The 26,359-nt window shown below is 50.5% G+C and overlaps 8 protein-coding genes across 8 annotated transcripts; 3 read left to right on the forward strand and 5 right to left on the reverse strand.

The window, feature by feature from the left end:
* Nucleotides 1–58: 58 nt before the first annotated feature.
* BO83DRAFT_331919 (alpha/beta hydrolase) lies at nt 59–1,212 on the reverse strand. Its single transcript, XM_025528283.1, has 2 exons — nt 961–1,212; nt 59–894 (listed from the first exon to the last, which is right to left on the reverse strand). Exons 1-2 carry the CDS (start codon nt 1,066–1,068, stop codon nt 70–72), a joined length of 933 nt encoding a protein of 310 aa, XP_025390957.1. The 5' UTR covers nt 1,069–1,212; the 3' UTR covers nt 59–69.
* Nucleotides 1,213–3,070: 1,858 nt separating this feature from the next.
* Nucleotides 3,071–10,562, forward strand: fma-PKS (polyketide synthase fmaB; the record flags this gene model as incomplete). Its single annotated transcript, XM_025528284.1, has 4 exons — nt 3,071–3,705; nt 3,761–7,485; nt 7,557–7,938; nt 7,999–10,562. The coding sequence occupies 4 exons, from the start codon at nt 3,071–3,073 to the stop codon at nt 10,475–10,477; spliced, it is 7,221 nt and encodes a 2,406-aa protein (XP_025390958.1). The 3' UTR covers nt 10,478–10,562.
* An 899-nt stretch (nt 10,563–11,461) lies between these two features.
* BO83DRAFT_195932 (DsbA family oxidoreductase) lies at nt 11,462–12,735 on the forward strand. Its single transcript, XM_025526596.1, has one exon. The coding sequence runs from the start codon at nt 11,644–11,646 to the stop codon at nt 12,418–12,420; it is 777 nt and encodes a 258-aa protein (XP_025390959.1). The 5' UTR covers nt 11,462–11,643; the 3' UTR covers nt 12,421–12,735.
* A 315-nt stretch (nt 12,736–13,050) lies between these two features.
* On the reverse strand, nt 13,051–15,599 carry BO83DRAFT_396294 (6-phosphofructo-2-kinase PFK26; the record flags this gene model as incomplete). Its single annotated transcript, XM_025533124.1, has 2 exons — nt 13,051–14,920; nt 15,319–15,599. The coding sequence occupies 2 exons, from the start codon at nt 15,597–15,599 to the stop codon at nt 13,051–13,053; spliced, it is 2,151 nt and encodes a 716-aa protein (XP_025390960.1).
* A 3,709-nt stretch (nt 15,600–19,308) lies between these two features.
* Nucleotides 19,309–20,594, reverse strand: BO83DRAFT_375758 (uncharacterized protein). The gene is made up of 3 exons (XM_025530540.1): nt 20,225–20,594; nt 19,500–20,132; nt 19,309–19,451 (listed from the first exon to the last, which is right to left on the reverse strand). The coding sequence occupies exons 1-2, from the start codon at nt 20,231–20,233 to the stop codon at nt 19,734–19,736; spliced, it is 408 nt and encodes a 135-aa protein (XP_025390961.1). The 5' UTR covers nt 20,234–20,594; the 3' UTR covers nt 19,309–19,451; nt 19,500–19,733.
* A 329-nt stretch (nt 20,595–20,923) lies between these two features.
* On the forward strand, nt 20,924–23,119 carry BO83DRAFT_375759 (FMN-dependent alpha-hydroxy acid dehydrogenase). The gene is made up of 5 exons (XM_025530541.1): nt 20,924–21,103; nt 21,191–21,249; nt 21,315–22,551; nt 22,606–22,679; nt 22,746–23,119. The coding sequence occupies exons 1-5, from the start codon at nt 21,076–21,078 to the stop codon at nt 22,830–22,832; spliced, it is 1,485 nt and encodes a 494-aa protein (XP_025390962.1). The 5' UTR covers nt 20,924–21,075; the 3' UTR covers nt 22,833–23,119.
* A 37-nt stretch (nt 23,120–23,156) lies between these two features.
* On the reverse strand, nt 23,157–24,601 carry BO83DRAFT_434886 (uncharacterized protein; the record flags this gene model as incomplete). The annotated part of the gene is made up of 3 exons (XM_025535846.1): nt 23,157–23,352; nt 23,416–24,061; nt 24,130–24,601. 2 exons carry the CDS (start codon nt 24,599–24,601, stop codon nt 23,442–23,444), a joined length of 1,092 nt encoding a protein of 363 aa, XP_025390963.1. The 3' UTR covers nt 23,157–23,352; nt 23,416–23,441.
* BO83DRAFT_354899 (uncharacterized protein) lies at nt 24,584–26,174 on the reverse strand (the record flags this gene model as incomplete). Its single annotated transcript, XM_025529120.1, has 3 exons — nt 24,584–25,320; nt 25,388–25,893; nt 25,956–26,174. 3 exons carry the CDS (start codon nt 26,172–26,174, stop codon nt 24,924–24,926), a joined length of 1,122 nt encoding a protein of 373 aa, XP_025390964.1. The 3' UTR covers nt 24,584–24,923.
* Between the last annotated feature and the right edge of the window lie 185 nt (nt 26,175–26,359).

Genomic DNA, 26,359 nt, shown 5'->3' on the forward strand with positions numbered 1-26,359 from the left:
AATAATAAATAAATAAATAAATAAAATAAAGTAAAATAAATATAAAAATAAAAACCCTGATTATCGAGATCACTTCTTCCCTTCCAGATTCAAAAGGCGCTGCACCCACTCGGTCTGCACCTGGTTGACATTCCCCTGATGCGCCCCCTCCAGAATATCCATGTGAACCGCGCCCTGCTGTACATACAATTCTTTATCCGCCGACATCAAAGTTTCAAAATGCCTCTTCTGCGTCTCCGTGCCCACAACCGCATCCTGTTCAGCCAGAACAAAAAGCACGGGGCTCTTGAGATACTTCCACATATGGCTTGGCTCCCAAAGCAGCATATTCCGATACGTGCCCACGGTCGTACGGTTAACGTGGTTGGGCGCCAGCTCGGCCCTGAGCGGGTCATTTACGTCTTGCGTATTGAGCAGCCTGATGGCGACCTCGCGCTCAAAGCCCAGGTTAAATCCCGCTGGGTTCTCGCCCGTTTTCGTGAGCATGGGGACGTAGAAAGGATCGTTGCCTTTGAGGCGGGACTCGCGGTCCTGCGCGGCTTTGGCGAGTACGGCAGAGAGTTTTGGCAGGTTCTGCGTGGCGCCGACGACGGGACACACTGCGACGGTGAAGCGTGCGCGTGGGTCCAGGGCCGAACTCACGAGAGCAATGCTTGCGCCGAGTGACATGCCCCAGAGGCCTACACCTTGGGAGCGGTCGATGTTTGGGTGGGAGAGGAGGAAGGTGAGAGCGTCGGAGAGGTCGTCGACGCATTGGAAGGGGTTGATGTCGTTGCGGGGGCTGCCGTCGCTGAGACCGACGCCACGAGGGTCGTAGATTAGGGCAGTGATGCCGGCGCGTTGAAATGATGCTGCTGTTGTTGGGAGGCCGAGCATCTCTTTGGTTGCGTTGAACTTGGATATTCCATTAGGATGAATTGAGTCATTTGGAGGGTGGGGGGAGTTGTTGATCGTACGTACGCCGGGAGTCATGATGATTCCTGGTCCTCGCTTGTCAGCAGGGAAAAGATATCCTCGAAGGATTGTGTTGTCGAGGGTGCGGAACTCGATGTTTTGGTGGGAAGGCATCTTGTGAGAGGCTATACGTGGTAGAACGGAGAGGAGCGAGATGGATAACTTGTCTCCCACTGCTCTCTATACATCTGGAGGAAATGTCTGCGAGAGGCTCTGGGCTCAGCTGCGGCACAAGGTATTTGCATATTTGGTTACTAGTTGCAATTGTTCGTACTGTAAATTTCAATTCTCAGCTTGTGGGTGCCACCATTCCTTCGAGTGTCGTCAGCATGGACTGGATCGGCCGGTCACAAGAGCAGATGCCATTTCTGGATTAAGTTGAATTGCTTCCTGACATACACGTAAGCAGAGTGCTTGTTGCAAGTGTTGGAACCAGGGGTCTGATAGGTGGGACGCAAGGTCCGACGTTTGGTTGACTCAGATCATACTATATTAGTATACTACTTGGCATCTCTTGTTGATGATTGCCTTACAAATCCCCATCGGAAGCCAGCCGAAGCCACCCGATCTTTAAGTGGAATCTTATCTTATATCAGCGGGTCAACCCTCACGGCACGCCATGCGTGGGGTTTAGCTAGGGCCGAGAGTTAGTGCTGAGCACATCAATTAGTGTAAACAAGGTCTTACTGCATGTAGCTATTGCTATTGGCCTATTACATACTAGTAGACTCTTTTGAAACTCCTCAGCAGTGTGTGGCTCGCGTGCTCATGGCTACTCCATGTCGGAGCTTTTGAGAACAATATGATAATCGGCAACGTCGGGGATTACATGACTCTATGCCAGATATTCAGACATTGGAGTTGGTCAACTTGGTATTGTGATTATATATGATAAGTCCTGAAGCTCTAGTAGGTTGAGGTACAATACAGCAGACATTATTATATTATCCTGATACTTACAAGAGGAGTAGGAAATCTAAGATATCCATCCTAAGATAGGTATCTAGCATTCACTACTAATCACGATAATCTGTTCTGTTGGAGCACTGGCGCCTGGTTTATTGCTGATTGTTGCAATCTGCAATCAGCAATGGTTTCCTGATCGAGATGCGTGCATACTAGGAATGTCACGGGACCGGGAGTTGCCACATGGGTAGGGCTGTCTGGGGAACCAGGCCCTTGGCAAGATAGATATGAAACACAAAAATGTAGCGAATAGTTGACTAGTTAGTTGTCGATCAATACTAGTGCTGATGTTATCTACGCGTAGTATAACTCATCGTATGATTCAATGTCGAAGCACTAACCGCTAGACCAAATACAATTGATATCGCGTCTAGTCAGCCAGGCGACGGAAAGATATGTATCCCAACATCCGATTATAACTTTACGAAGTAACAGTTGCTTGAGTTGTATTCTTATATATATGATAGAGACTCTGTGCATCCACAGAGTGAAGCTTTGAATCTATCCTTTATAACTCCCGTATCCGGCGGCAGTTATCACGGCAGTAGGGAGCCAGTTCTTTGGTGGGAGGTTTCTCTTATCAGAATCTTAGATGAGATTGAGCAGGATCAGCATGGAATCAAGTTTCCGTATAACATCAGCTGGAGGACACGTCATCTGATTGCAAAATATACTAGTGGATTAGTCTTACAGCACTTGCGCTAGCCCTTACACTTTCGGTACATTCTCCGTACCTTCGTCTGGCTCCATGATATACTCTGGAAGTAGTGCAATCAATACGGTTTGATTTCCATACATGTGGCTTGCTCTCAACAGGTTATACCCCTTGTCTGGCCCCCATTATTGCGGGGGAGGCCAGGATATTGTATATCGGATATTGAATAGCTCGGACTTTGCGACAGGAGAGCATTATGCCATAGGATGCGCTACTTTGATCACTCACGGTCCAGAATGCGTTGGGGCTTGCGCCCACCTGATAGGACGTCCTAGTGTAGAGAGATGGAACGTTGGATACTACATGGATGCCAACAATGGCCAGGGAGAGCATCGAGATGGCATGGCCGAGTTCCACTATATGTAGCGAGGGTAATACTGGTATTATAACTCTATTCAACTTCTACTTATTCTGGTCTGCAGTACAGTTGGCAAAATGTCCGACTTCACAAACGGTAACATGAACGGTAACATGAATGAACATCCCAAACTCAATGGAGTCAGTGGCACAAACCACGCTCCGAGCCAAGATCTTCACGTGGAGTTTCCCAACAGCAGCAGTCCCTACATCCAAGAGCCTGTGGCTGTGGTTAGCATGGCCTGCAGGCTACCGGATACATGTCACACCCCGCGAGCCTTCTGGAAATTCCTCGAGCAGGGGCGAATTGCGATTAACACGCCCCCAGGCACTCGGTACTCCCTGAACACCCATTACGATGGTTCACTAAAGCCGCAGACTATGGCTTCCCCAGGTGGAATGTTCCTACAGGATGTTGACCCCCGCGATATCGATGCCCAGTTCTTTCACCTTTCCGGAATAGAGGCAACCTCTATGGATCCGCAGCAGCGTCAATTGCTAGAAGTTGTCTATGAGGGCCTCGAAAACGCAGGCGTCACTCTGGAACAACTCGATGGGGCGTCGGTTGGCTGCTTTGTTAGCTCGTTCGCCAGTGATTATGGCGACATGCAGGCGCGAGACCCGGAGAACCGTGCATCGGCCACTGTTGTTGGGGTTGGTAGAGCCATGCTCAGCAACCGTCTCAGTCACTTCCTCAATATCAAAGGGCCAAGGTGCGTTGATTGCTTTAACTACCACTATGTAGGCCGCTACTAAAGTACCCGTTAGTATGACAATCGACACTGCCTGCTCCGGGGCTCTTATCGGGATTGACCTCGCTATGAGATATCTTCAGTCCAAAGAGATAGACTCGGCGATTGTTGCAGGCGCCAATCTATACTGCAGCCCCGAGCATGTCATGGATCATTACATGGGCGCGAATGGCGCCGCGTCGTTATCCGGGCGTTGCCACACGTTCGACTCCAAAGCAGACGGATACATCAAGGCCGAGGCAGTTAACATGGTGTACTTAAAGCGTCTGAGTGATGCCATTAAGGAGAAAGATCCTATTCGTGCCATCATTCGTGGAACTGCTACCAACAGCGATGGCTGGACAGCTGGCATCGCGAGCCCCAATCCCGAAGCACAGTCGGCTGCTATACGACAGGCTTATAAGAATGCTGGCATAGCTGACCTCTCGCTGACGAGCTACGTTGAATTCCACGGCACTGGGACAAGAGCGGGTGATTCTCTAGAGGCGAACGGGGTTGCCACTGTCTTCACGCCATTTCGAGCACCCGATCGCCCTTTGCGAATTGGCTCGGTGAAAAGTAATATTGGTCACTCGGAGCCGGCGGCCGGTCTATCCGGACTGCTGAAGACTGTACTCAGCCTGGAGCACGGAGTCATCCCAGGGAATCCGACGTTTATCGATCCTAGTCCCAAAATTGATTTCGCAGCATTGCGGTTGTATACTTCGCGGACACCCACTACCTGGCCGGAGGTTCCCTTCCGGAGAGCCAGCATCAACTCGTTTGGGTATGGTGGCTCGAATGCCCATGTCATCGTCGATGAGGCTAAGGACCTCGGTCACCATCATGTCTCTTCTTATGTAAACGAGGAGACAGATGATTTATTTGCGGACGAATCAGCGACACGACCTTATCTTCTAGTCTTTTCCGCAAACGATGAAAAGGCACTAGACGCCCAAGCCGCTGCATTGGATCGTCACCTGTCCGATCCGGCTGTCAAAGCCTCTCTTCGTGATCTTGCGTATACTTTGAGCGAACGGAGATCTCGCCACTATCATCGCTCCTTTACAATCACGAGCAGCACCACTCTAGACCTTGCCACACTAAATCAAGGGCATATATCCGAGCAGAAGCCCAAGGTTGGCTTCGTCTTTACAGGGCAGGGCGCCCAATGGCCAACAATGGGGAGAGGGCTCGTTGAAACATTCCCCCTGGCCGCGCATACGATCCAGCAGTTGGATGGAATACTACAAGACGCTCATGATCCGCCATCTTGGTCGCTCTACGAAGAATTGACGGCCGACGGTGCTCAGGTCCAACGTCCGGAACTATCTCAGCCGCTTGTCACGGCACTTCAACTGGCACTGCTAGCTATATTTCAGGCTTCCGGTGTGGTGCCTCAAGCAGTCATCGGGCATTCATCCGGGGAGATTGCAGCAGCTGTCGCGGCAGGCTACATCACCCCCGAGCAGGCTATCTTGATAGCGTATTATCGGGGTAAAGCTACATCCGAAGCCGTTTACCAGGCACCTGTCGGGATGATGGCTGTCGGTCTTGGACCCGACCAGGTCTTACCATACTTGGAGGGCACTACTGTTGAGATTGCCTGCATTAACAGCCCGCAGAGCGTCACCCTCTCAGGCACTAAATCGGAGCTTGTTCCCATAGAAGAACGTGTCAAAAATGATGGGTACTTCGCACGACTACTTCGTGTGGATGCAGCATATCATTCCCACCATATGAAGCCCGTCGCTGGGCGATATGAAGATCTGTTGAGGCAACATGTCGAGTGGCCAAAGCAGAGTAAGAACAACAAGCAATCACTGATGGTGTCGTCGACCACCGGCAAGGCACTCGAAACCCCACCAGGGCCTGCCTACTGGGTTGCCAACATGGTTTCGCCTGTGCTCTTTAGCCAGGCGGCACATGAGCTGATAACGGGACCAGAGGCTGTGGATTGCCTTTTCGAAATTGGGCCAAGTGACGCACTGTCCGGACCAATAAACCAGACCAAAAACGCCGCCTCCTCATCAGTTAAGTATGGCGCGGCCTGGAAGCGCGGCCCTAACGCGATCTCAGCCTTGCTACATGCAGCCGGGACGCTATTCACCATGGGCTACCCCATTTCCCTGACAGCATTCAACGATGATGGAGGCGACACTCATCCTGTGTTTGTGTCGGACCTGCCCAACTACCAGTGGAACCACTCCGTGAAATACTGGCACGAGAGCGAATCCAGTCAAGACTGGCGCTTCCGCAAGTTCCCCTATCATGACCTCCTTGGCAGCAAAATCCTCGGCAGCCCATGGACTAATCCAACATGGAAGAATGTGTTGCGGCTAAGCGACATCACTTGGCTGCGCGACCATCTTCTCGGAGACAGCGTCATCTTCCCGGCGGCGGGCTACATTGCTATGGCCATCGAAGCCATCTACCAGAAGACGTATGCAACGGGCCAGATCCCCGAGGGGACTTCCATCTCTGAACTTCCTTTCAAACTGCGCAACGTGACATTCCCCCGAATGCTCACACTGGACACAAAAAGCAGCGGTACCAAGATCCTACTGTCGTTGCAACCGTGCTCCAGCACTAAGGAGTCATGGCACGAGTTTACGGTCAGCACGATCACGAAGGATGGCTCAATTGAAGAACACTGCCGAGGCCTTGTAGGCGTTGCTAATCAAAGTCTTCCTCGACCACTTGTCAATGCGTCAGATGTTGCACCTTTGCAACACCCGGTACCAGGCGCCGTATGGTACAAGGCCATGCGTCGGGTTGGCTACCACTTCGGCCCTGCCTTCCAGCCCTGCCAGCAAGTTGAGGCCAAGGCAGACTCGCGTCAGTGCCGGGCGCTGGTACGACTGCAAGCACCCGAATCTCGTTACCCGCAGAGCCAATATGCAATGCACCCCGCCGCAATCGACGGCTGCTTACAGATTGCTACTGTCGCCCTTAACCGTGGTCATCACTCTGCCATCAACACCCTCATGCCTCCTGCACTCATTGATGATCTCGTGATATTCCCGCACACGGTTGCATCTGGCGATGAAGCGATTGTAGCCTCGGAGGCCGTATGGAGTGGTGTTGGCCGTCCAGATGACAATAAACGTTATGTCAGTGACATCAGAACGATCGCTCAGGGAAGCAATGAGCTCGTCTTCCACCTCGAGGGACTGCGATATCACGCGATAAATGCGAGTGTTGACCGACCTCATGCATTCACGGAGGTTGTTTGGAACCCAGACATTGACTTCCTCACCTCCCCCCAGATGGCGCATATACTACAGCGAGCGGTGCCATCACGAAACAGCAATGGCGAGGGCGATGGAGATGCTGCCGCGGCAGCCTTGACGCAGTTGGCCAAGCTGCTGTCACTGATAGCCCACAAACGCCCATCGGCCAAAGTGCTGGAGGTGGCGGCACGCGACGGCCCAGCAGCTGGAGAGTCCCTGTACCTCGACCATATCCGCTCCAAGGTGGGTCATATTGTCCAAGGGTGTAGCTACCGCTACTTGGCGCCATCCCAGCAAGCCGGGCTGGTGGCCCATGAGAAGTACGCGGCGGAACCGCGTGTTGCTGTGCAGGTGGTGGATGCAGATCATGGGCTTTTTGACGATACCGATGGGAAGTACGACTTTATTATCTTGAAGGTCGACGAAGGGGCGCATGAAGTTGAGCAAATCATCCGGCAGGCACGAGAGATCGTGACAGTGAATGGATATTTGGTTGTGGTGAGGGTAGTAGGGCTCCCATTCTTGAATGGTATGTATCTTACATAACGGCCTAGTAAGTATATGGCAGTCGAAGAAAGCTGACTAGTGGTACTACACCAGGTGACTCTTCCAGCTCGACTGGTCTCGACACTGTTAATCTCATCCAGACCTCCAGGGGTGGCGTCCTCAATCTGCTCTATGTTGGAAGACTGAGGGAGAAAGACCTAGAGACGGAATTTCACAACAGAGACAGTACAAAGGTGCACTTGCTTCATTTTGGCGGTCCAGTCCCCTCCACAAATGCAGTTCAAGATGTTCTTGAAAAGAAGGGATGGACCGTATCGCAGCACAGTCTACCATTTGAAGAAGTCCTCCCGGACAGCACGGTCGTGCTGATAGAAGAGATGGAACACCCGATTCTCTCCGCCTTAACAGATCAGCAGTTCACTGCGCTACGAGGTCTGCTAGAGAAGCAGTGCCGTGTGGTGTGGGTCACTAGAGGGTAAGTCTCGAGACTATATTGTTATTGACGCTTCTTTACAGAGTTTCTTACAGCATACAGGTCTCAGATGCAAGTCACTCATCCAGAGCAAGGCCTCATGTTTGGGGCTGCCCGCTCACTTCGGGCAGAATATTCTTCCAACCTGCTCTTGTGTCTGGATGTCGAATCTCCGACCAGTTCCAGCAGCTTGGAGGCGATTGACACGGCTCTTCGCCATATCACATCTGTCGCTAGCCTCCAGGACGCTGATAGTGAGTTTGTGGAGCGCGATGGGATGTACCATGTCAGTAGAGTGGTCGCAGATGCTGTGCTCAATCAGGCCCAGAAGGAAAGTGAAGACGGAGAAGCAGGAGGGGGACTACCTATTCGCGAGGACATCATCCACGATCACAATTCCCTCATTCGATTGATCAGTGAACGACCTGGTACATTGGATACACTTATATACAAGGAGATCCCGGATCTGCCGAAGCTCGCAGATGACGAGGTCGAGATCGAGGTCCACGCCGCAGGGATGAATTTCAAGGACCTGGCCAACGCAATGGGATTCGTGCCGGCCAATGAGCACCTGTTTGGTTTAGAGTGTACTGGAATCGTCACAGCCATTGGAGACGCTGTGTCTACTGTTCAACCCGGAGACCGAGTGCTCATGGTCCGACGAGACGGAGGCTGTTTTGCCAATAGGGTGAGAAACCGCTGGCATGCTGTTCACCCGTTGCCCGAATGGATCTCGTTCGAAGCTGGTACAACCCTTGGGATTGCAGTGCACACAGCAGTCTACGGCCTCGTCACGTTGGCCAACCTTCAAAAGGGACAGTCTGTCCTGATCCATTCCGCATCGGGTGGAGTCGGCCTGGCTGCCATCGAGCTCTGTCACTATCTCGGGGCAGAGATCTTCGTAACAGTAGGCACGGATGCGAAACGAGACTTCTTAGCTGAGAATTACGGAGTGCGGCGAGACCGCATGTTCTCCTCTCGCAGCACGGCCTTCGCGAAAGAATTGATGCGGGCGACCAATGGCCGAGGGGTCGATGTCTGTCTCAACTCCCTGACCGGAGACATGTTGCACGAGAGCTGGAGATGTATCGCCGAGAACGGCACTCTCGTTGAGATCGGAAAGAAGGACATGCTCGATCGAAACAGTCTCTCCATGGAGCCCTTTGACCGCAACTGCTCTTACCGTGCCTTGGATCTCTCGCGAAAGAGCATCAGTGATGAGACCACCTATCAAACGGGAGTCTACATCATGGACCTCGTGAGACAACGCCATATTAGACCACTGTACATCGGCGCGACCTTCCCCTTTACCGAGACTGTGGACGCATTCAGGTACATGCAGCGAGGAAAGCACATCGGCAAAGTAGTTCTCTCCTTCGAGGAGAGCAAGTCCGTGCCCCTACCCTTTCGGCCAGCAGGACCTGTCTTCCGCCTGCGCCCAGACGGCTCATACCTCATTGCCGGTGGACTCAAGGGCCTTTGTGGAAGCATTGCAGTTTACCTGGCGCGGCATGGAGCGAAGAATCTGGTGGTCATCTGTCGCAGTGGGTACGAGGACCCGCGATCGCAGAAGATCATCTACGACTGCCAGTGCCTGGGATGCCATGTCGATCAGGTAACAGGGGATATCACGTCCCTTGAGGACGTCCGCCGTGCCTTTACCACCGCCTCGTTGCCCGTCATCGGCGTGATTCAAGGCGCAATGGTCCTCCGCGACAGCATGTTTTCGAATATGACGCCTGACGAGTTCCGACAACCTATCACACCCAAGGTTGCCGGAACTTGGAACCTGCATCACGCGTCGCTCGAGCTATCGACCTCATTAGATTTCTTTACCCTCCTCTCCAGCGTGAGTGGCTTAGTAGGACAGCTCGGACAAGCTAACTATGCGGCGGGCAACGCCTTCCTCGACTCCTTCGCCGCGTACCGCCTGCAGCAGGGCCTTCCAGCCTGCTCGATCAATCTCGGTCCCATCGACGATGTCGGCTACCTCGCCAACGACGAGCAAGGTACAATGCTCAATCGTGTCTTCGAAAATCGCGGCTGGACCCCCATCCACGAGGCCCTACTGCATCAGATTCTGCGCATCAGTATCCTCCAGCAGACACACCGTCTCAACCCATCCCACACCGGACAACTCGTCACAGCGATTGTGCCCGGCGAGACTCCCTTCGAACCCGTGCATCGGTTCAGCGCCCTGGCAGGTCATAATACAGCCAAGACCGCCGGCGGCGTCGACGCCGAATCTAAATCCAAGCTGGCGCTCCTAAAGAAGGCCTCATCGGGCGACACTGACTATGCCATTTTACTCGCTGCCGCCGTGGGGCTGGTGAATCCTGTCCTCATGCGCAGTTTGGGTGTCGGGGAACCGTTGGACCCGACTCGACCGCTGAGCAACTACGGAGTTGACTCGCTGGTCGCAGTGGAGTTGAGGAACTGGGTCCGTCAGCAGTTGGAGATCGAGGTTAGCGCGCTTGAGATCGTGGGTGCTAGGACTCTGACGGCGTTGTGTGAGACGCTTCTGGGCAAGCTGGTGCGGTAGACTTGATGCCTTTGCGGTATCCTTTTTACCATGCTTGTTTCTAGTCGTGTAGTCCTAGGTTCTCTATGCCTTGCGTTATATACATGTCTCTTACATAGGCAACACCCACAGTGTACTGAACGATATTCTAAGACTAACTCAGTAATATCATATTACAAAGTCCTGAGTGTAGCATTTAGCTCAAATTACATTGATAAATTGGATCTACATTGCCCGATGACGCTATCACCGAACCACGAGAGGACAACCTCACCCTAAACCTCATAAGTACTGTGATTTAGACAGCCAGTTGCCATTGGCCATCCACCCGATTATAGCGCTGGCCAGATAATAAAGGCCATTATGTCTACTCTCGGGTTAATCGACCTGTAAGCTGTCCAGAAACAGTACTTTGTATAGTTATCCACGACCCGATCTTTGTACATGCCATACCCTTTGCCTCCTACCTCAAAAGGTAAGGCCTATTTTCAAACACTGGCAGATAGTCAGTCTACCGCTTGCTATTTCCATCTAGTAGTAACTTCAAACCTCCTGATCCGAAAGGCGGTATCCTTTCTGCCCACACTATGTCCAACCCTAACTATTACAGGTAGGCGGCAGGGTGTGAGCATGAGCGAAAACGCCGGCGGTGGATGCTGTGGCAGTAGCGCCTCACCGTGATATAATATTGTTGTAACAACCCTGTTGTGCTCTCTATTGAAAGAGACTCCACACCCATTCGTCCTCTACAGGAGAATACTAGTATTTCAGTCTGTCAACCATCTCCTGTGGATTTCCGTCGGTCAATAAAATCGGTGAGATGATGTCATATGGGGAGAAGAACAAGAGGGAGGATCAGCCGCAGCATTATTACTAGTACTATTACTCAACTGCACTCCTCCACGCGATCTTATCAACTGGTCAGATGAAGACCAGCCTCAATCCATCTGCTACTTTGTAAACAGATGGATCGGAATCTCGGATCTACAAGCAGATCACCAATGACTGTTTCCATCGCAGTCCATGTGGTTGCATCTCCCCCACAATTTGCTAATCTGCTGACAAATCCATTGCGAATAACTTAACTACTAACTAGTTACTAGATAACTATACAATTACATCCATCTTCACAATTTATCTTCTATCTATTCCAATACACGATTAACGTATATAGTGGGATATACACAATGACCAACTTCAACATCCAAATCATCTCCGACACCGTCTGCCCGGTACCTACCCTAATCCCCAAACCTCCCATTACTCCCCGGTCCATCCCACTATACCAACATCTACTAACAGAATCAAACAAGTGGTGCTACGTCGGCTACCGCCGCCTCACGCGCGCCATCACAACCCACAAAGCCACCCATCCCGCAGACACATTCACCCTAACCTGGCACGCCTTCTACCTGAACCCGAACTCGCCGAGTTTCCCCGGTCTGGACAAGACCGAATACTACAAGTCGAAGTTCGGCGCTGACCGCGCACTTGCCATCTTCGATCGACTGGGTGCCGTGGGCCAGAGCGAAGGGATCAAGTTCAGTTTTGGCGGGAGGACGGGGAATACGCGGGACTCGCATCGGTTGATGTGGTATGCGGGGCAGAAGGAGAAGGAGAAGAAGGATGTAGAAGAGAAGAAAGAAGAGAATGTGATTGGGGGCCTGCAGACGAGGGTGGCGGAGGAGTTGTTCCGGGCGTATTTTGAAGAGGAGAAGAATGTGACGGAGCGGGAGGTGTTGGTGCAGGCGGGAATTGGGGCAGGATTGGAGAGAAGTGAGGTTGAGAGGTTGTTGGATGGGGAGGAGGGAGGGAAGGAGGTTGATTTGGAGGCGGAGAAGGCGAGAAGGCAGTTGGTGACGGGCGTGCCGTACTATATGGTTCAGGGACAGTATGCTGTAGAGGGGGCGGATGAGCCGGAGACCTTTTTGGAGGTGTTTGAGCAGGTGAAGAAGAGTACTTAAAAATTGGGGTTACGATATCAAATGGGTATGTATAATAAGGCAATCTACAGGTACTGTTGATCCCATGCAAATTACATTGCTCTATGGAGGCAGCAAATATGTAACACAAGCAGAGAAGAAGTGTAACGTAGTGGAGTCTAGTCTTATAAGACAGCCCATTCTTTTGCCCATTAAGTCCTCCAATAATTCACAACCATAAGTCTTTGCAGTGGGGGAGGAGAATTTGCAACCCCAGAGAAAATCCCCAAACGCCCGACTTGACAAATGCGAGCAAGTAATATCCCCGGATGAATTTCAGAAAGAGGAGACAAGGCATCCCTTCCGGCGCCGGAGTAAGCAAATGCACGCTAAAGCCAAGACCCAGTGAATACGCAACTGGACGTCTCCCGGGATAATACACGTATGCGAAAGGGAATGGGGGAAGCAACAGCTGGCAACCAGTCCAGCGTAAGGCTCCATAACACCGAGTAAAAGCAGAAGAGAAGCATAAAGCAAGGTTGGAGAAAGAAACGTCGTCAAGAGTCATTGCTCGTAGAAGGCATCTGTCTGTAAGGTGAGCAGCAGAGATGTCACGGATTTCGCTAGACCAGCCATGGTGTCGTGGCACGGTGCCAGTAGAAATAGCGGAGTCTAGTACTGGGAAGTCTGCTGCAACTTAAAGTCGGGGATGTAGTCAAACCAGTCCGTATCGGGATTGTAACGGTACGCCTTGAATTCAACACCGTACGGCTTAGGCTCCAACATGTAAAGCATCCCCAGAGGCACATCCAAAGAAGCAACCTCATCGCGCTTCAGGCCACGGAAGTACGCCAGCAGGACGCGGGCGACCGACCGGTGAGTGACCAGCAGCACATGGTCGGTCGTCCGCTCCACCTCAATGATCACGGCGCGAAGCCGGTTGATCACATCCAGATACCCTTCGCCTCCAGGGCCGGGGTAGCGGTAGTAGAGCTTGTCCTTCCGACGCGCTGCGTACTCGTGAGGGAACTTTTCGCGGATTTCATCGTAAGTCATGCCTTCCATCTGGCCAGCATAGAGCTCATCAAGCATCTTCATTTGCTTGACATCATACTCATCTTCATTGAAGTAGTCGACGGTTTGCACGGAACGTTGCATCATCGACGACCAAACACAGAAGTTGCGAGGCCGGTCGCGGGGGATGTACGATGGGTTGGGAGGAGTGCTATCGCCAGCACGAGGGGGCAAACGCTGCAGCATTTCCTTCTGTCTCTGAACCAACTCCCACTGCTGCTTCTGATGGTCGATGAAACGGTTCAGCGCCTTTGCATAGCGATGGCCATTCTCACTCAATTCGGAGTCACCACCAATGCGGCCCAGCTGGTTGTCCTTGCTTTCACCGTGTCTGGTAATCCAGATTTGACGCGGGGAGAGGTTAAAGTTGAGCAAATAATAGACGACCTGCGATGAAAGGAAGCCATGCGTCTGATGAGAGACGATCTTGCGTCCAACATCAATCATCTGGATGTACGCCATGCTGTGCTTCTCTTCGTACTCGCCGAGAGGAACATAGGACTTCTCATAGAGCGCCACACGTCGTTTGAAGTCTTCGAGGGACTTGACAGGGTCCTGATCCTTGTAATCGGGGCCCGACAGCTTCAGACGCATGTTGGCTTCCAGCAATTCCGCGTCCACGCAGCTGCTTTCAAGGAACAGGATGTTGAGCTCAGGACCCGCGCGGTTGCGGATATGATCGACGATTGCTTTGCGGCGCTCCATGGTGCTGTTGGTGGCGTCCAGAATGCCGACACTGCCGCCCTCATCGAGGATGTAATCCAGAAGTTCATCCAATGTGTCCAAAGCCACCTGCTCTCGCAGCTTCACGGCCAGCTGATTCTTAGGGTCGAAAAAATTGGCTGACTGGTCGATGGGCTCGGGAGATGCCTCGCGTATGGCATTCTGTTCGGCCGGAGACGCATTCATCGGTGGGACGATAGTGCTCTCGGAAGGATCCTCTTCCTTTCCGTTGACCAGAATCTTGGTAGGGACCGCAGGAGGCGGGAGGCTGCCATCGAAAGGCGGGACGTTGCCTTCAACTTCAGGGGGCGAGGTCACAGCGACCTCGGAGGCATTCGCAGCTGCTTCGGCCCTAAGGTCACTCTTCCTCGACGGCTGATTCATGGTGCCAACGCTGACACTGAGTCGACGCACGGAGTCAACGAGCTCGCTATGAATGGTACTGGCTCTGTGACTCGGACGTCTTCCATCGGTAGCTGGAGACTTTCCGGCGGCCACACGACGACGTTCTCCTACGTTGAAGATCTCGGTATCGTGCTGCAGCCAATTAAGGTAACGGGCCAGCTTCTTCGTGACATAACTCTTTCCCCGAGCAGGGAGGCCGACCATGACAATAACCAGTTTCGAGCCCACATCACGTTGAGCAATACGTCCATCGGGAGAGACCTTCGACTTGGTGAGACCTGGAATATCGAGGGTAGTGGCACGAATTCGACCCGGGGTCGACGGAGTAGTATTGGCAGTACTGTAAAGTGGATAGCTGGTTAGCTTGCAACGCCACAAACTCTGTTCCTGACAGTGTCCAGAAACAGCTGCGACAAATAAGGAGACGACTTTCGGGAAGATAGACACATGGCCCAATCCCAGAACCAAGATAAGAGAGGATGAACTCGGAGAAAAGGAAGTATGAAGCAAACGCGCGGGGAAGACCGGGTCATCAGCCGAGCCAATATAACCCGCATTGACAGCCGTCGATCATTCCGGGGGAATACATAATAAACTAAAATCCTAAAAGAAAAGAAAAGAAAAGAAAAACGGGCTTTCACGATCTAGAATTCGAAGCAAAACGCCCCGAAACAGATCTAGACAGCAGACGAAAAAGAAACGGACCAACAGGAGCAAGGAAAAGGCGGGAGAACATACAAAGGTGGAGACGAGGGTGCGGTAGAAATCGGAGTGTCTGTTAGGGCAAACCCGACACCATCCTTGGGCACCTGCGATCCCCTGTGGGAATCGGAATGCAGTTCGTTGCCTAGCGCTCGTCCGACCAGTGATTTGGGGGGAGGCATAAGATTAGCGTCCTTCCCAGTTCCCGAGTGAGAAACGGATCCATTTGGTTTTCCTGGAGCACCGGCATGTTGGTGATCGGGGGCCGACGCGCACGTCATGATGGCGGATCGTGCAATATCGGTGTGTTGAGACATCCCCGCGAGTGGCGCAGGGATGCAGCCGAGATGCAAAGATGAATCGATAGGTGAACCACAGAATAAGAGAGAGAACCAATGAGAGGATGACAACAGTGCGAATCACCTCCGATCTAATGCTGGCAGCGACCTCAAAACCGGGGTCAACCACAGTCTTTACTCACGGAGGCGATGATGATGATGATGATCGAGGGGAAGTAACTGTTAGTTATTTGGAGAAGGATGGAGAAAAAAAGAGTGAGGGGGAAGATGTTGTGTTGGTCGTCGCGCTGTGAGGCGGGCGGGATGAGTCAAATCCGCGCTCCCAACCAAACGTCACTTCAAATTCACTTGTTCGGCACACAACTCGTCACTTTGACTCGCTCTTTCCGTGAATGCAAGTCCACTTCTTTCTGAAGAGAGAGAGAGAGAGTCTCCCTACAGTCGCGGTCGTGAATTTTATACCACCACGCGGTAGCAACTGCACCACCGCGTCCTTCTTGAGTTAGATAGACGCTGGCAGAATCCCGCAGAACGGGGCTAAGTTCACAGCACGCAACGCTCGTCCAGGGCGGCGGAACCATGCAATGCAAAGCTCCTTATTCCGGCTCTTCCGAAGGCAAAACTGCAGGGCGCAGTTGAAACTAATAAGTGAAGTTATAGGCCAAGGTTTTGTGCACGAGGTGGGAAAGGCTAATTCGGTTGGATGATTCTTATCATCTGGGTTGACGGAGGGTCTTGGAGGTCAAAGAGATTCCAACTGCGACCGGGCATATAAGAGGGTCACGTCCGTTGCTGATGAAGTCACTCCCGCCCACTCGTTCATGACAAACGGTGGAGCTTTTCCGCGGATTGATCAACATCCATGGCCACCCCATGATGTCAAATCATATCCACTATTTTGCTCCTTCTTACAATATGTGGACTTAGCATGTACCAAAGTACATATTTAGAAAGTAACACTACTTTGGTCCACCCGGTTTTATACTATGTATCGAGTCTACTGCAGTTGTAGAATGTCCAACCAGGTCCGCTAGTCATTCTGCACTGTCGATCTTGGAGCTAAAAGCAAATAAAACAACCATTAAAGTAAATCCTTTAAATTCCGCACTAAGTTTGCAGATAGATAGTTAGTACCGATAGTCACCGAGAAAATCTAGAATGCTTGGCCCAGGTAAGGGTGTGTCAGATGTCTTAGTGCCAGCAAGGCGAGTCAACAATCCTTCCAAGTTTCATCTACATTGTCCTGCACTGTACAGATCCGATCACCTCCGTTGCAGCTTACCCCAAGTCTTGCTAGTTTCGGCCTCGTATTTTCTCCGTATACATCCAGTTGTCATGTTCAATCAATTCAGAGTTTATACAACCTAATCATTTCAGTCCGGATGCGAGCAAAAGTAGTGGACAGAAATATCAACCGACTCAGCATTTTATTTCCCAGAATGTAGTTCGATCTACTTCAGAAGTTGGCGATGTATCGTGGTCCAACTCCAAAGCCCGGATGTCTGCAGGACATGCAGTTCCCTGTCCCGATTCAGCTAAACGAAGCGACAGCTATCAGCATCCGCTAGGCATCCAAACACAAGAGCTGTTGCTCTTCGCTTTCTACACTGCAACCGGATATATTTATAATAGGTTGAGTTACATTAGTGCTACGTTTCAGAACCCTTCGCTTCAAGTTTGGCTAGTACTAAGCACTCTTTGTTCTGGATAAATAGGGTCAAAACATTGACGAGTATTCTCTTCTATTGCTGGCCGAAAAGTAATATATACATTGGCTATACCTTCAACCACTAACCTTGTATATATATTTGATACCACATTGACTTGTGAGCTGCTATATTTAAATCCCATATGTCATATCCAAACTTCCATATGATTTGCCAACCGAGTGTCTGAAGCAAACCTCTCTATTGCTCAGAATATCTCTTATCTTATGCAATGGAACCCATGGAACTTTAATTTCCCCAACTGCAAGAGGAGAGCCGGCTATATTTCGTACCAATGAGTTTGGTACTCAACTGTAGGCCTCATGCAAGACACAAGTTTTGAAGTCACCGAACTTGATATCAAGTCCTTCTGACAGAAACATGCCCCCCCCCCAATAGCCTGTCCCATATTCTGATTGAATCTTCCTTGCACTGCTGTCTCATCATTTATTGGACGTCTCCCCAGACACTCTTCTTCGATAAATATATATCTCGCAAGAGAATAACAATCGTTCTCCTGAGACTTCATGGGGGTTCTGCCATTTGACACAAAACGTAATGCCGATGATAGCGTGAATTATTTTTTGCTATGTTAGACGTCAGTATTAGGGTACCAACAAACCACCCGGCATCTCGTGGCTGATTGCGGTTGACTCTTCGTTGGACATCTAAATGAAATTCTGTATATCGGCCACTTTCTGCCCAATCCGATGATCAAGTGCACCGACCTGTGACCACACGTCGATCTCCTTCAACCTCCAAGGTAATATATATACTCATGTATTACAGCGCTGAGTTGGTTGCATACCATTGCCATTGTAGCTACTCTATAAGCAACCAAAATAGGTTTGCAGATCGCTAGACTAGTGTCTTCCAGGACGCTTTAAGTTGAACCGATAAGGACGAAAATAATTGGGCCAAACTCTCGCAATGTATTCAATACCGAAGGGACTGTGTGAAGAGACATCGTCTCCAATCCAGGACATACCTGTTGCATACGAGGTGCCGTGGAAAAGTCGCAGTCTATCGATAGCAGACCCATCGTGATGCAGAGGCCCTTGATATCGAAATGACATCCCCTGGTATTGATGGGCTTTGGTAGTTGCAAAATCTTAGTCTGATTTGCTTTGGTTAGCAAGAGGGGACAGTGCTACCAGTGACTGGATAGTCTTCCAATAATATAGTCCAGAATTTCTTCTATTCACCAATAGATCTGGTGGCATGTCCGCGATAAATTGTCATTAAGGGTGTTGTGTGACCCGTAATGGTGTACCAGATGAGTGCAGTACCATTTCTCTGCCACTGCTGCATGGCTTCAACTGCTGCTTCTAGGAGATTGTGCATAATATGATGAACGCTATTTGTTTTTTCTGCAGATCGTTCATATTTTCTATCAGTCTCTCTTTCCACTTGTAGGCTCAGCCTATGCTGGTGCGCCAAGGTTTTTCTTATTGATTTATTGATCATTCAAGGTTATATCCCTTCCAACAGATAAGGCACTCATTGTGGAGTGGACCTCCTCCTTTACTAGTGTCACGGAAAGCCAATAGAAGTATATAAGTCATGTCGATGAGCAAGACATCTACAACAGTCAAGATTATCTTTTCCAAGAGATAGTAGGCTTTTATGACTAGGTTTTTCCATGTATATGATACTTTGGCTATCCATTTGATCAAATTCATCGACCCGGCTATTAAGGTGCCACGTATCTAAGATGATGGGAATTTTATGAAGAGGAGAGTTGGATACGGAGGATACTGCAGCTTATATATTGGAGGGCTACATGGGAGCTGGTGAAGTTGGGAAGGGGTCGTGAATAGAAGTATGAATATGAGCCTGAGTAATTTAATATGAAGAGACGAATTAACCGTACAAGAAGGTAATGTACAGGAAGTATTCCCTTCGGAACATGTTGCAAGGAGAACTGCAAATCAACTCGACATTTCGACACGCCGTCTCAAGCACGCTTCGGATCGTTACGTATAGTCAGTAGCGCCACCATAGTTTGGAGTGGACTAGACCGGTAATCGTCTCCCGTATCAGCGACATAGAGGACCGTGTAACGGATTGAGAGCAGTGCAGGCAATGGTTCGAGCATAGACAACATGATGATCCTAGACAGTGAGGCTGCCAGTTCGGGTGGCTGAAGGCGGTAATGCTCTATCTCGTCATGAACCGCAGGTCCCACATACCCGGGCAGGAAATGTCTTACTCGTGTTGCAAGCTTATCCCTGTCGGGCCACCCCTCAACTTTGCGCTGGAATGTCGATATGGCTTGATGTTGGCGGAAGTCGGCTCGGCACACCCGCGTGCCACGTCTCTCGACTGCACTTGGAGCAGGAAACGAGAAGCCTGGGATGAGCCCGTCGCATTCTGCATGTACTTGGCAGGTACGCCGTGAGGTTGTAGACTTACTGCCTGAAGTGTCTTGGCGAGGCGTGACCGCCTATTTGTCCAGCCTCACAGTCAGCGCGATAAGGGTCGCGTAGGCGGCAATGCTAAGGGCCGTCAACACCACCACGGCATTTCCACTAGTTCTGAACTTGTGACGAATGCCATCCTCTCCTATCTCGGAAAAGAATTGCCGGTTGCCTTGTTGACGACGGAAGAGTCCGATGATAAGCACGCCCGTGCCGTAGATGGCGAAAAGCGCTCCAGTGCTATAGAACTCGCTAGTGAAGATCTTCAATACCACCAGGGCGAAAGAGAATTGGGATAAAGCTGTACGGATGTAGGCGCCTTCGAAAGTCCGCTGCGCTGCTCGTACTTCGACAATCTCATCCGAAGTTAGCGCGACTGTGCGGGCACGGTGCATCCGCAGCCGGTAACGGTCCGCGGCGCGACGCTGGAGCCAGTCAGTACAGAGACACCATTACAGATGCAAATCTCATTGTAGGACGAATAAGCCGTGTGGTAATCGCCAGTCAGCCAACGCACCTCAAACATCACGACGTGTCATGTAATATATGAGTGGTACGACTCGAGTTCTCCGATCGACGGGATACTGGAGTCAAGGGGCGACTGTCTGGCTCCTCGTTTGGTGATGAGAAACAAACTGAGGGGACTTCCGATTTGGCTTGAAGTTAGGCCCCAAAACGTATGCCGCCTCGAAAGTCGACAAGTCGACAAGAAAATTTCTAAGATGGACGTTGGGCAAGTCGAAGGATGATGAGGGGATTAAGCTAAGCAGCCTGGTCTTTCACGTGGTCTAGCTGCACTGGAAGAGGAATAGCACGCGACCATGGCACCTGGTGGCTCAACTTGGCATTAAGCTGCATCGTCTGCTGTGGCCTATAGCCTTTTCCCTACGTGGAGGACTTCCTTTCCTGGGTCATTTGTAGAGTTGCAAATGGGTTACTCATATCAAATGGATGAAGCTCAAGAGCATACTAAGATAAGTACTTGTCCGAGAGAAAACTGGAGACAGGCTTGAGCCATGACATCAAGGGCCCCCGGATTGTCCACCAATGGCCGATCGTCCTTCTCTAAGCAGTCCCCGTCGGCGACCGACATTTCCCAAAACAGGCGGCATTTCAATCGCCGCCCCCAACTTTGTCTCCTCGTCGGAGTTCAGGCCGAGCCGTAAATGGGGGTGGGTTTAACCGGGTTAGTTGAATGCGAGGCATTTCGAGGCCACCGCTCCGAACACTTCATCTCCTACCGTCTTTTTCTCTCGTGACTCTCCTTGCTTTCTCCTCATCTCTCTTCCCTCTTTCCTCTCGCGGGTCGCATTCGACAATTGTAACAAAACCAATTGCTACGACCCAAATATCTCTTTTAATAGCAAGATGAGCAAGGTATTCGACGCGGCGGAAGGTTAGTATACCCCGGAATTCCCCATGCAGCGCACAATCGTCATCTCAAGATTGAGTCACAGTCTTGAAACTAACTAAAGACCCTCAGTCGCAAAACACAACACTCCAGAGAGCTGCTGGGTAATACTCTACGGAAAAGTTTACGATGTATGTTCACCCAATCATACATCCTTTTGTGGCTTAACCGAAACTAAACACTCCAACTCAATCAGGTCACCGACTTTCTCTCAGAGCACCCTGGTGGTGCCAAAATAATTCTTAAGCTTGCAGGAAAAGATGCCACAGAGGAATACGACCCTATTCACCCTCCGGGCATTCTGGAGGAGAACCTGAAGCCCGAAGCATTCCTGGGAACGGTAAATGCTGACACGCTGCCGAAAGTACAAGCGGAGCCATCCTCAGATGCGGGGGAGAAGGAAGGCCCGCCTCCGATGGAAAGTCTACTCAACATGGACGATTTCGAGCAAGTGGCCACCAAAAATGTCAGCAAGAAGGCTTGGGCCTACTACTACTCAGCATCTGATGACAAAATCACGAAACATTTCAATACGGAAGTTTACCGATCTATCCTGCTGCGGCCACGGGTATTCATCGACTGCACGCGATGTGACCTGGATACTACAGCTCTGGGCAACAAGATCGGCATGCCCATCTACGTCTCCCCCGCAGCCATGGCTCGCTTGGGCCACCCAGCAGGTGAAGCTGGCATTGCGGAGGCCTGTCGCAGCTTCGGGGCCATGCAGATCATTTCCAACAACGCTTCAATGACCCCAGAGCAGATCGTTCAGGGCGCCGCACCAGACCAAGTGTTTGGATGGCAATTGTATGTCCAAACAGACCGGAAGAAGAGCGAGGCCATGCTGGCACGCATAAACAAGCTCAAGGCGATCAAGTTCATTGTTCTCACTCTGGACGCGCCTGTGCCTGGAAAGAGAGAGGACGATGAGCGCGGCAACACCGTGGGCGCATCAGCACCAGTTCCGAGCGCCGAAAAGGCCGCAGATAAGTCTTCGGAAGATATCAACAACGGAGGGGGAGGTGTCGGACGTCAGCTTTTTGCGGGCACGGATCCAACCCTCACATGGAAGGAGACTCTGCCGTGGTTGGCTAAGCAAACCGATCTACCCATTGTCCTCAAGGGTCTTCAGACTCACGAGGATGCTTACATTGCATCCCTTCACACTCCTCAGGTTAAAGGCATTATCCTTTCCAACCATGGTGGACGTGCCCTCGACACCGCCCCTCCAGCTGTGCACACATTACTCGAAATCCGGAAATATTGCCCGGAGGTTTTTGATAAGTTGGAAGTATGGGTTGACGGCGGCATCCGCCGTGGCACAGACGTTGTCAAGGCACTCTGTCTCGGCGCCAGGGGCGTCGGTATTGGACGCCCTGCTCTGTGGGGCTTAGGAGCCGGTGGTGTTGAGGGTGTCAAGCGCACTCTGCAGAGTACGTATATGGATCTGAGATTCAGATAGGACATCTGCTGACTGGGATATTTAGTTCTGTCCGACGAGACCAAGACATGCATGCGGTTACTCGGTGTTGAGCGTGTGGAGGATCTAGGACCCCAACATGTATGTGCCATTTCGGCCGTATTCCACTTCTTGTTGTCTTTTCATCGCTAACCGACTATGCAACAGATCAACACCCGCCTTGTAGAACAGCAAATCTACGATGGACCGTCAGGGCTGGAAGGTATCCGGAGCACATACCGTGCCAAACTATGAACCGAGCTACGTCTGGGATGCGATTATATATCCTAGCATCTCTGTTCTTTATATATTGCGCACAGAAATAGACACGGCGGTAGCCGGTACTTGCAAGCCTGACTTGACTGTCCTTAGAATGCATATACCGTCTACTGCAAAGACTTTCGTAACAGTAATAACTCGGTAAACGGGTAAACGAGGGAAATATGAAGCTATCTAGTGACTATCAACAAGTGTAGCAAGCTTTTTGATATTTTATATGTTACTGATGATAAAGCAATGATAGTGTCCGGTATTGATACATGAAGGAATGTCCAGTGGCCCAAAAAAGAAATTGTAGTCCGTAAACAGTCAGTATTAGAGTGACCAATGAAACAATCCAATCAGTAACCAGAAACAGAGAAATGTTGAATTCTTCTTGACCATATCAAAACAACCAATTCTTAGACAAAATATAACAAATATGAGGACAAGAAAGGAGGGGGTTTTATGATCTTATAGTACCGAAACATAGGTTCTCCTGTCAACAGCAGAGACTCTAAGACCAGAGGATCAGCATTCTTTCTGTAGAACAATTGAAGCAAATAGGAAGAAACCTTACCAGCAAGATCAACAGTCGAAGAGCCATCACACATATGACTTGAGCGCCTCAACCACCTTATTCTTGTATTCACCCACTCCCCATCTTAGAATGGCGTAAATATTTCTCAGGATCTTATAACAGGCTTCTTCACCATTTGCATGCCATGACCTGACATGTGCAGAACAATATTCGATATTGTCCGTGCTATTCCCTGGAACCATTTTCCGATAATGAACCCAGAGTTGGAATGTTGCGCCCTCCGAAACAAGTGAGAATACCGGAAGATTGGTAACATCAAAGCCCTTCTTGGACTTCGCGCTTTTCGTATCACACCTATTGTCAGAGAGCATCTGAAGCATCCAGAGTGCACCAGCAGCACCGACTGCAGCTCGGTTCTGGGCCTGGTGCAGGTTATCTCCGTTGAAGTCGGCCCGGACTTCCACGATGAAGAATGGAAAGCGCAGATACTGCGGCTTCGCGTATGGATCACTGATCACTCCATCCTTTTCTTTCAAATTCTTCCAGAACTCCTTTGCAGCTGCATCATCCGGGTCTTTGTATAGGATCTCTCGTAGGTGAGACTCGCTCAGCCCAACACAAATGTCAGGTCGAGATCGGTGTTCTGAACTTTGCATGGGCTTTGTCATTATGCCTCTATGCAACTCTTTCTGGGATGTCAGATATGGTGCTAAAGATAATCAAAACTTGGGGAGATTATTATGTCTTACATACCTTTATCTTCAACAGTCCTGAACGCTACCCTGTTCTCTAGGTTCATATGAAGAATAGCATTATGTATGAGCCCTAACCACTCATGTTTCATATTGTTTCTGCGGCTGAGTTCAGCTATTTTTGCCATAAATGCTTCCACTACTTTGCTCTGCTCAACCATTCGGAGCTTTTTGCTACCCAAGACCGTGCTATATGCATATTCTTTGATATCATCCGGTGGCTCAACGTCGACTATAATGCCGGACGGCTCAAGGTCGTCATAGCGCTCGAGGCGTTGATGGAGCTTGAAGGAGACGTCACTGGACAATGAGTCTACCGGGCTCACAGGCTGAGCCTGAAGTGAAGCTGTCGGTTGAGGGACAGCCTCCTCGGACTGGTCAGGCGCCTCAGGAGCTGTCTCCACGATCTTGTGACGTTTGGATGATGAGGGTTTGGATTTGGATTGGTTTCTCTTCTTCTTAGATGGAGCCATGGCTTGTAGGTATTCAGTGAGGTGGTCAGTGTCTAATGATGAGATGCTGGGAGGAAGCAAAAACACGATCACTGGGGTTGGGGTGCAGAAAGGCCCGCCGTTTGACCCAACTACCCAATAAGGTAGGGTACGCCTATTCTTAGAAAAAAAGAATTCTGTCACTGAATAAACCGGAAATGTGCACGGTTTCTCGGTCAAGTCTCCTTGATAGCTTGGCTCATGGTTCAAGGGTGGGGCCAGGTAGGTGAATTGTCTCTCACCGTGCCACCCAATATCACGGCTGATTAGATACATAGAGAACAGAGTTTAGATTCTGAACGATCTACCGATCTCGAAACAGTGACTTCCATACCCCTTCAAACCAGCTCCTGTCCTTTTCCCATGCCTTGGTGACAATATCTCTACCCAGACGAACAGCATCTTCAATCTGCTGCGACGTACCCCAGCCAGGGATTAGGGGTGCCCAGGCAATGAAATGGACGCCAACGTGAATCAATACCCGAAAGGCCGTCTCATCATCCAGTTCCTGGTATCCCTTCATGAAGCCTTGGATAATCCACGTCGCGGCATCGATGTCCTTGAAATGCTTCAGCAGGTAGAGCTCAGCGAACATCTGGCCCAGATCGAGGGCACGAGCACCGCAATGGCAAAGTTCCCAGTCGATGATGAATAGAGGAAGGTGGGACTGTTGTTCGAGGGCCGTTTTGGGAATGAGGACACTATGATTGCATCAGTTTGCTTATCCATTCAATGTATCAAGGCAAAGAAGGCACGGACTTTCCCGACCAAAAATCACCATGGATTATCCCAAACCCATTTCCGTTCTTTCGACTCAGCTCTGCGGCCGCCATTTCCCGAACGTTGCTGAACACATCCCGGGAATCTCCCAGTATAGTGGGATATTTATCAATTGTATTCACCAGAGCATCATAGTTGACCATGAACTTCAAGTCTCTCATATACTGGTTCTTGTCCATCTCGGCCGCAATCCCTGATTGGGCCTCATTTTCAGCCCAGTGATGGAATGATCGTAGCCAGTTCCCTAGTGCACGGCCTATGGATGATGCCCATTCTTGGGTGACGTTGTTGGAAGCGGCCGTGGAGATTAAGAAGGACTTGAGGTCCAGAGAATCTGGAAGATCTTCTATAACAGCAGTGTTTGTTTGGCGGTTGAAGGAGAAGAGACGAGGCGTTTTAACTGTCACTTCCTGAGTTTGCGCGTCAGTATTGTTGCTGCTGCTCTGTTTGCTAGGCAGCCCATCGAGGGCCTTCAAGATGGATTCTTCGAAAAGCTATATGACATATATCAACACGATGTTTGTAGTATGTTTGACTTCACACGAGGGATCCTAACACAGCGTTCAGCCGGGAGTTTGAATTCCCGATTAAGGGCAATGAATGCCTCTGTATGCTTCACTATAACGGATATTGTTCCATCTTGGAGCGGTTGATTGAGCTGAGCCCGATAGACAAAGTTGGCGGTTCCCCCGCTTAGTGGGGTTAGAGAGGACGAGGCATACTGAGTCCCGGCGAGTTCTTGGGATACGATGTTGAGGAGGTCTTTGTCGGACATGTTGCTTTATTCTTAGGATCTCTTGAAGCTCGAATTTGGCCTTGTGTATTGTGTATTTGGGTTTTATAGCTAGCTAATAATTATATGGTGAAAGAGGGTTGTTCTGCTGAGTCATGATGTCGGGGTCCCTTTTGGGATACGATGTTGCATCGTCTGAATTCTAGAATCTAAAACTCCCCACAATC

The sequence above is a fragment of the Aspergillus eucalypticola genome (assembly GCF_003184535.1).
Source record: "Aspergillus eucalypticola CBS 122712 chromosome Unknown BO83scaffold_5, whole genome shotgun sequence".
NCBI lineage: Eukaryota > Fungi > Ascomycota > Eurotiomycetes > Eurotiales > Aspergillaceae > Aspergillus > Aspergillus eucalypticola.